General features: G+C 42.3%; 1 protein-coding gene across 1 annotated transcript in view; it reads right to left on the minus strand.

The window, feature by feature from the left end:
• Positions 1 to 9,781, minus strand: part of ZNF541 (zinc finger protein 541) — a 31,544-nt gene that overhangs the window by 6,053 nt on the left and 15,710 nt on the right. The window contains exons 8-12 of the mRNA XM_008586046.1: positions 6,258 to 6,321; positions 5,491 to 5,633; positions 4,968 to 5,071; positions 3,676 to 3,751; positions 3,036 to 3,124 (exon numbers count right to left, since the gene is read on the minus strand). Of these exons, the coding sequence (XP_008584268.1) occupies positions 3,036 to 3,124; positions 3,676 to 3,751; positions 4,968 to 5,071; positions 5,491 to 5,633; positions 6,258 to 6,321 (476 nt within the window). The remainder of the gene's footprint in view (positions 1 to 3,035; positions 3,125 to 3,675; positions 3,752 to 4,967; positions 5,072 to 5,490; positions 5,634 to 6,257; positions 6,322 to 9,781) is intronic.

Below are 9,781 nucleotides of genomic sequence, written 5' to 3' on the forward strand. Positions count from 1 at the left end.
TCTCAACTCATTCTATGAGGTCAGCATTACCCTGATACCAAAGCCAGACAAAGCTTTTACAAGGAAAGAAAACTACAGACCAACAGGTGAAAAATTCTAACAAAGTTTTAGCAAATAGAATCCAATAATATATAAAAAGGAAAATATATCATGATCAAGGAGAGCTCATCCCAGAAATGTAAGGTTGGTTTAACAATCAAAAATCAATATAATTTGCCATACTAAACTAAAAAATAACCACCATATGAGCATCTTGACAGATGCAGAAGAAGGCTTTGATACAATCTAACAACTATTCCTGATATAAATTCTCAGCAAAGTAGAAACAGAAGAAAAGAGGAACTGAAAAATAACATTTACAGAAAACCCACAGCTAACATACTGAGGGGTAAAACACTACATTATTTCCCCTTTAAAATCATGAACAAGACAAGGATGTCCACTCTCACCATTTCTACTCAACACTATACTGGAGGTTCTACAATGCAATAAAGCAAGAAAAAGTCCATATTGGAAAGGAAGAAATAAAACTGTCTTTATGTGAAGTCGACATGATTGTCTATATAGAAAATCCAATGGAATCTACAAAAAAGCTACAAAAATTGAGCTTGTCCATATTGGAAAGGAAGAAATAAAACTGTCTTTATGTGAAGTCGACATGATTGTCTATATAGAAAATCCAATGGAATCTACAAAAAAGCTACAAGCACCTTTGCAGAATACAAGATCAATATAAAAAAGCAACTGTACTGCATCTCTATATACTAGCAACAAACCATCAGAAATTGAAATTTTTAAGAAGTACCACTTGTAACAGCAACAAAAAATAGGAAATATTTAGGGATAAATTTGGGGCCTTAGCAAACTAAAGAAAAACCCTAGGATCAAAACAGTAGCAGCCTTTTGGTGTCCCTTTGGTTTCCACCACCATGAAGGTCACTCACCACAGTCCTGCATCAACCAAGAACTCTCCTACACTGGAGAAGCAGGCTGACTCAAAGAGCAGACACCTCTGCTAGTAAAGGCCTTATATTCCCAGCCTAACTTCTGAAGAGTCTCTTGACTACAGTTCAAGGGAAACAGAACATCCTAATGCAAAAACATCTTCAGCTTTCCCAAATTCTACTTCTTTCAGCCAATTTCAGAAATATCCTCTTTATCCTAACTTGAAAATTCATGTCATACTTGTTCTAAACGTCAGAGGGTCTTCAGAACACAGAAGTCCAGTGGCTAGAGTTAGCACAGAGGCCATTTTAAGTGTGTCAATGCCTGGGAACACAACCAGCCCCATGGAGGCTGTGCCTAGGCATGGTGGGGAAGCCCATCAGGATAGGAGGTGGATGGCCAAAGCACAGGTCCCCATGAGTACAGAACGTCACAAATCTACTCAGGTTAGGCATGATGACTTGATTAGGCACATGATTAACCACCACAGCACATGACGAATATCAAACCCTAAACCCCAGAATACAGCTACACATGCACTCAGTGCATCTCTGAACCCAGCCCAGGGGCTGCTGCAACCAGCAAGACACAGCCACTTCCCTCAGTGAGCTCACTGGCTACGGAGGATGACAACACATAAGCAGAAAGTATAACTGGACACACGCTACGATCATTGTAATCACTAGCATTTACAGAGAGCTCATATATGCTTGGATTTATATATATATATATATATATAAATCCAAGCATATATGAGCTCTCTGTAAATGCTAGTGATTACAATGATCGTAGCGTGTGTCCAGTTATACTTTCTGCTTATGTGTTGTCATCCTCCGTAGCCAGTGAGCTCACTGAGGGAAGTGGCTGTGTCTTGCTGGTTGCAGCAGCCCCTGGGCTGGGTTCAGAGATGCACTGAGTGCATGTGTAGCTGTATTCTGGGGTTTAGGGTTTGATATTCGTCATGTGCTGTGGTGGTTAATCATGTGCCTAATCAAGTCATCATGCCTAACCTGAGTAGATTTGTGACGTTCTGTACTCATGGGGACCTGTGCTTTGGCCATCCACCTCCTATCCTGATGGGCTTCCCCACCATGCCTAGGCACAGCCTCCATGGGGCTGGTTGTGTTCCCAGGCATTGACACACTTAAAATGGCCTCTGTGCTAACTCTAGCCACTGGACTTCTGTGTTCTGAAGACCCTCTGACGTTTAGAACAAGTATGACATGAATTTTCAAGTTAGGATAAAGAGGATATTTCTGAAATTGGCTGAAAGAAGTAGAATTTGGGAAAGCTGAAGATGTTTTTGCATTAGGATGTTCTGTTTCCCTTGAACTGTAGTCAAGAGACTCTTCAGAAGTTAGGCTGGGAATATAAGGCCTTTACTAGCAGAGGTGTCTGCTCTTTGAGTCAGCCTGCTTCTCCAGTGTAGGAGAGTTCTTGGTTGATGCAGGACTGTGGTGAGTGACCTTCATGGTGGTGGAAACCAAAGGGACACCAAAAGGCTGCTACTGTTTTGATCCTAGGGTTTTTCTTTAGTTTGCTAAGGCCCTGTTCAGATTACCTAATTAGCAAGACTACTTTGAAGGAAGGGCTGGCCCTTAAATTTTTTTTTTTTTTTTTTTTTAATGTGACCGGTAAGGGGATTGTAACCCTTGGCTTGGTGTTGCCCGCACCGCGCCAGCCATTGAGTACACCAGCCATACCTATATAGGATCTGAACCCGCGGCGGGCTCCACACTCTTCCGAGTGAGCCATGGGGCCAGCCCTGATCTTATCCTTTTTTAAAAGTACATGCATACATGTATGTAAAATCTATACAGAGAAGTGCCTGAAAATGCTTATCCAGATAGTTAACAGAAGTAGGACTGTGGCGAGAGGTATGGAGGACACTGTTCTGATCACGTAATGCATTTCTGTACTATTTGGAGTTGTTCACAACAATGGCTTTTTAAAATTATAAACTGTTTACAGCATGAATAGAGTGTCTCCACAGGCAGGCAGGCGAGGGGGTGGGCCACAGATTTCAGCTCTAGAGCTCCTCTCAGCTGTGTGAGGAGAGGTCTTTCCACACCAGCCCACATTCACCTTACCATCTTGTGTATCAAGTAAAAATCCTTCTTATGGGTACAGAATGCCTTCTTAAAGAGCCTTTTCTCCATGGGGGTCCAGATGTCCGAACCTATCAAAGAACACAGCCAAGAGGGGTAAGGACATTTCTCCTTCTGGGACCACAGCCATGGCCGAAATGCAGACCACCCTCCCATTTAAAGCTGACATCACCAAGCACAAACTGCATGCTAATCTCATACAAGCCTCACAAAATCCCTTGGGGATAGAAACCATTACTATTCCTTCTTTATAGATGCGTCAACTGAGGTTTTCATAGCTTGCCAAGGGAGCCCCAGGCTGCCTGACTCCGGGACTGGGGGTGCTCAGGGGGTACTCAACCGCTCAACCTGAGCCTACCACCACTCTCCCTGACCAGAAGCATCTCCCCTCCTGCTGGGCAGAGCCCATTAGGGAACCAGTGGAAAAGGGGGAAGGTAGGATCCAACTAACAAAAAGCAGCACCCACTGAGCCAACCTGGAGAGGAGAGGCCCTTATGGTAAGGTGGGCATAGGCCCTGAAGCCAACTCCGAGAGGCAGAAGCAGAGCTTGCCATTGGATCTGACTGGTTCACAGGGATCTCAACCAGGCCAAAACCATCCCAGCAGCCTTTCTCCAATCACCTGTGTAGCGATAGTCAGCAAGCGGGTGAGACCATGGCTTTTGGGGTCCTCTGAGTAAGAGGGTCTCCAGGGCAACCTGGAAAAGAGGAGTTGCAGGCTACTCATGAGGGAGGGTAGTGAGACAGAGGACCACCTTCATTCTTTCATTCATCTGAAAAACACTTACAGCCATCCCTGAAGTCACACTCCCTATCCCAGGGCTACTCGAAGTGGTCGGTCCCAGGACCATCCACCAGCCTCTGAACTGTCTGTGGGAACATCGACTCCATCACTAAGCACACTGCTGAGTGCAGCTGATGTTATTTTTTAATAACAAGACTTTCTTGATGAAGGAAACAATGTGTAGATTCATTCTGCCACACGCTCCGTATTCCATTGTAGACCAGCATTTTGAGAAGCACTGCCCTTGCTCAATGCCCCATTTTATTTTATTCATAGCACTTATCATTAGCTAACAATTTTTAAAAACATATTTCCTGTTTTGACTGTCCTAAAATGTAAGCTCCACGAGGGCAGGGATTTTGTCTCGATCACCAATGTAACTCCAGTCAGGACTGGCTAATTTGCAGGGCCCCGTGTTCAAAAAGTGTTAAGAATTTTGAAATGCAGACAGCAGAGCATAAAACCCAGCATGGATCCCCCTGACCCCAGTGTCTACAACATTACAGACAACCAGTAGGTACCCAATAAATATGTGCTGACTACTACTCTGCTGAGGACCCACTACATGCGAGGCATGGCCTCTCAGCTTGATAAAAAGCAAGACTGAGGCATGACTCTTGGGTCCCTGACCCAGGCAATGTGTCTCTTCCTCTCACTCTACTCAGAGTTGAACTTTTATTTTTTTTCTAACCCTCAGAATTGTGAGGAGGGTCCTTGGAATAGGCAGAGGCATTTATGTTGCATCAGAGGTTTTTGTATCTGGGATTTTACTCAAAAGATAAAGCTCAATAAATAAACCAGACTAGGTCAGGACGTGAGCCAGGTCTACTGGGCTCCCCTTCCCCAGTGCCCTTGAGATCTCTTAGCGGAACTCCAGTGCTCTGTTGCTGCCCCACATAAGTAACTGATTAATTGAGCCCATATATGAGCATTTCCCTACAGTCAGTTCACAAGGACCATGTCAATCCCAAAGCCACTGCAGAGAAGGCTGGGTGGTCTTTCTTCACCTTTCATTAGCTGTGAACACCCAAGCAGGTGGCAGGCACATAGTGTACACCTAGAATCCCCAGCTCCAGGAGAGGAGGGAGCTTCTCACGGCCCCTTCAGGCCCTGCCCCTCCTCTGCCTCACCTGAATGTTGCCCTGGGCTTCATGCAGGCAGTGCAGAGCAAGCTCCAGGTTAGTGCCCCCGCCTGGCATCACGCTGGAGCAGGCCACATTGCAGAGCTCAGTCACTATGTTTCCAAGCAAGCAGCATCAATGGAGTGTTAGGAAGAGGAGACACAAGGCAGTTAGCAGGTACCAGATGGAAACCTTCCCAGACAGCACAGAGAGGGGGCTCCTTCTCACCTTCTCTCCCTCATACATCTTGATCAAGGGCAGGCTGAGGAAAGGGAGGGAGAAGCAGAAAGAGCAGAAACCCTGCCCCTGCATCTGCTCCAGATGGCCTGATAAGCTACCATGTGAGAGGAGAGGTAGGGGCGGGAGAAGGCACCGTGAGAGAAGTAATCCTGGGCCAAGGGACAGCTCTCCCCTACCCTCCACCCCGCCTAGGGATACTGCTTCTTGGTCAGGTGAGAACCTGGAGGAGAAACTCCCTGGAGATGGAAGGAGAAAGGGGGCCTTGGGAAGTTGACCCTGAAGCCTTAGCCACCTCTATCTTGTGTCTCTGGGTTGGTCATCACATCTCCCCAAGGCTTCCAGACCAGAGAAGCTACATGCTCATCAATTCCAGCCAGTGATCTCTCCTGGAGCTCTGGGATCTCAGCCTGAAACCGGTTTCCTATATTGATGTGTCTGAAATGAGGCCACACACAGACATGCAAGGCATACAAACGTGACTCAGATGGGAAATAAAACAGAGACACACTGTGTGCCCTGCTCTTGGACCACAACCTGCTCTGTGGAATCCCTCTGCCATTTCTCAGACATGTTCGGTATTTGTCACCCCAAATGACATACTTATGTGTTTCATAACCTCTCCAAGGATACTTCCTTCTTTCCTCTGTTTTTATTCATTGCCAGGTTTCTGGCCTTAGGTGCCTCTCTTGGGGTCTAAGACAACGGGAAGAAGATGCTGATACCTGGCATGCTTCTACATGCATGGCCATATCTGTCCAGCCACGTCCCATGGGTACTCTTTAGTCTTGCACTGTGCCATCACCAATGCTATCTAGATTGCCAAGGTTTGGGACATTCTGCCCCATGTGCCCAACTTCATATGTCTGGACAGAGAAGCTGGGAGAACTTCCTACATATACCCAGAGAAATCTACCACTTCTTGCCTAGGAAGCGTCTACAGCTACACCTGATCCCCCTGTGAAGAAGGAGTCCTTGGGAAAAACTGACATTGGAACCCAACAGGGATAAAAGAATCCTTACTTGGAAGGACCCTCAGGCTTTAAATCTATTCCAACTCACGGTTCAGTGCTGATCTTGGTGTCATCCTTCACCACACAGATGCCAAAAGAGCCATCTACTTGATCTAGAAAACATACAGTGAAAAGCCTCAAGAAGACTGACTGCAAGTGACCCACAGGGCCCCTCAGCCTGACTTTGTTGACACAGCTGGAATCAGGATCTTTAAGATCCTATGGGAGAGGGCATGACTTCTAAAAAGGCAGAGGAAGGAACTCAGCAAACAACGAATTGATGAAAATTGTACATATATATTAAAACAATAAGTTAATGTCTCTGCAAATTGTATTCACTCAAGAAAATCCAACTAAATAAGAACAAGAGTCTGTGGCATTGGAGCCATGACCTTCTCCCTTACCCACCCAGCTCCCAGTCCTGGTATTGGATACTGCACCCTGAGGGCTCTACTCTCGGTGGGTGTGCCCAAGGTGGGGGCTCCCTCTCCTCACGGCTCCTAGGCTTAAAGAACTAAAGGAGGTATGATGAGAATTTCTTATTGAAGAGAGACTACCATTGAGACAGAAATTATTTTTTAAAAGAACCAAATGAAAACTTTGGGGTCAAAAAGTGCAATAACCAAAGTGAGGCTCAACAGATTTGAGCAGGCAGAAGAAAGTCAGCAAACTTGAAGACAGATCAATAGAGATCATGGAATATAAGGAACAGAGAAAAAAGGAAGAAAAATGAAGACAGCCTCAGAGAAATGTAGGACACTACTAAGTGCAGCAATTACATGTAATGGAAGGACCAGAAGGAAAGGAGAAAGGAACAGAAAAAATATTTAAAGAAATAGTGTCTGAAAACTCCCCAAATATGAAAACAAATAAAAACCAAACCAAAACAACAAAAAAGAAACCACCTCCAATATACACATCCAAGAAGCTCTATGAACTCCAAGTTCCCAAATATGAAAACAAATAAAAACAACAAAAAAGAAACCACCTCCAATATACACATCCAAGAAGCTCTATGAACTCCAAGTAGGATAAACACAAAGAGATCTACACCCAGGCAAAATGTTGAGGGTCAAAGATAGAAATAAAATCTCAAAAACAACATGAGTAAAAAACCTCCTCACATACAAGAGAACATTAACAAGATAAACAGCTGACTTCTCATCAGAAGTAGTGGTGTTCAGAAGGCAGTGGGATAACATATTCAAAGTGCTGAAAGTAAAAAAACTGTTAACCAAGAATCTTATGTCCAGCAAATTAATTTTCAAAAATAAAGGTGAAGTAAAAATATTCCCAGATTTTAAAAAATTGACAAAATTAATTGTTAGCAAACCTGCCTCACAAGAAATATAGGTGGAATATCATTCACCAGTAGAAAGAAAAAGCAGCGATACATGCTGCAATATGGGTGAAATCTGAAAACATGATACTGAGTAAGAAGCCTCACACAAAGAACCATATTGTATCATTCCACTTATATGAAATATCCATAAAAGCCAAATCTAGAGAGACGGAAGGTAGATCAGTGGTTGCCTAGGGCTGGGCAGAAAGGGTGGGAAAGGAGTGACTGCTAATGAGGATGGGGTTTGGGGTGATAAAAATGTCCAAAAAATGACTGTGGTGATGGTTGCACAGCTGTGTACATACTAGAAACCATTGAATTATATACTTTAAAGGGATAAATTGCATGGTATGTAAGTTATATCTCATTAAAGCCATTATTTTTTAAAGAAGAAATACTAAAACAGTTCTTGAGGCTGAAAGCAGGTTACGTTAGATAGTAATATAAATCCCTCTCCCCCACCACCCAAAAGAGGGCTGGTTAAAGTAATTAGTAGGTACTATAACTACAAAAGATGGTATAATTGCATATTTCTTCTCTTTTCTCAATTGACTTAAAGAGCAACTACATAAAACAATATAGGCCTACAACATATATAAATGTAATATATATGTGACAACACAAAGGACCAAAAGCTCTATTGGAGTAAAGAAATAGCACCCGATGGTAACTCTAACCCACAGGAATAAATAGAGATTTAGAACTGGTAATCAAGAAGTTTAATATAACAAACTATAAATAATACTCGCTACCCTTATTCTCTCAGCTTTTCTTACATGACACAAAATTATATAAAGTAATAATTTGACAATATATTGTTGAGTTTCTAATATATATAAATGTTATGTATATATTAAAAGCAATAAGAGTGTCAAAATGGGCTTGATGGAGTAAGACAGGAGCAATATTTCTATATCTCACTGTAACTAAGTTAGCACACATCTGAACAGAATCTGGTAAATTAAGACATATATTGTAAGTCTCACAGCAAACTGAGAAATGCCTAAGTAAAAGTGAGAAAGCAATGAAAGGAATTAAAATGTTACACTAGAAAATATTCACTTAATGAAAAAAAAGCAGGAAAGGAGGAACAGAAGGGAAAAAAGACATGTGACATATAGAAAATAAAAAACAAAATGGCAGAAGTAAATCTAACCATATTAATGATAACATTAAATGTGAATTGGTTAAACAATCCAATCAAATGGCAGAGTTTGTCAGACTGGATTAAAAACACATGATCCAACTAGTGCTGTCAATAGGAGATACACCATATTGCCAAAGACACAAATAGGCTGAAAGTAAAAGGAAAAATATATACCATGTTAACAACCATAAAACAGATGAAATGGCTATACTAATGTCAGATAAATTAGACTTTAAAACAAAAAATATTACTAGAGATAAAGAGGGACATTTCATAATGATAAAATTTCAAGCTATCACAGGAAAACATGGTAATTATCAACATATATGCACCTATAAACAGAACCCAGAAATACATGAAGCAGAATCTGACAAGAACTGAAGTATAAAATTAAAATTTCAAAAATACTAGTTGGAGATTTCAATACTTTCAATAATTAATAGGACAACTAGGGAGAAGAACAAGGAAATACAAAATTTGAACAACTCTATAAACCAAGTAAACTTAACAGACATCTATAGAGCATTCTAGCCAACCTCAGTAGAATACACATTTTTCCCAGGTGCACATGAAACATTCTCCAGGACAGAACACACTCTAGCTCATAAAATATGCCTAATAAATTTAAGAGGATTGAATTCATACAAAATATATTTTCTAACCACAACTAAATTTAATTAGAAATCAATAAAAGGAAGCAATTTAGAAAATTCAAAAAATGTGTGAAAATTCCACATATTTTCACAAATATGCGAAAATTCACTCTCTAATTAATACATCAAAGAAATCACAAGAGAAAGTAGAAAATACTTTTGAGAGGAATGAAAGCAAAAACACACATACTAAAACTTAAAAATGTAGCTAAAGCAGTTGCTGAGGGAAATTTATGCTGTAAACGTCTATATTAAAAAAAAAGTCAGGGGCCGGCCCGGTGGCGCACTGGACAAGTGCGCCGCTTGGGAAGCGCGGTGGCGCTCCCGCCTGAGGGTTCGGATCCCACATACAGACCGGTTCCTGCTCGCTGGCTGAGCGAGGCGCGGGAGTGACCCCGCGGGTTGCGATCCCGTTTCCGGGCGCCGGCACG

The sequence above is a fragment of the Galeopterus variegatus genome, unplaced genomic scaffold (assembly GCF_000696425.1).
Source record: "Galeopterus variegatus unplaced genomic scaffold, G_variegatus-3.0.2 Scaffold3811, whole genome shotgun sequence".
Taxonomy (NCBI): domain Eukaryota; kingdom Metazoa; phylum Chordata; class Mammalia; order Dermoptera; family Cynocephalidae; genus Galeopterus; species Galeopterus variegatus.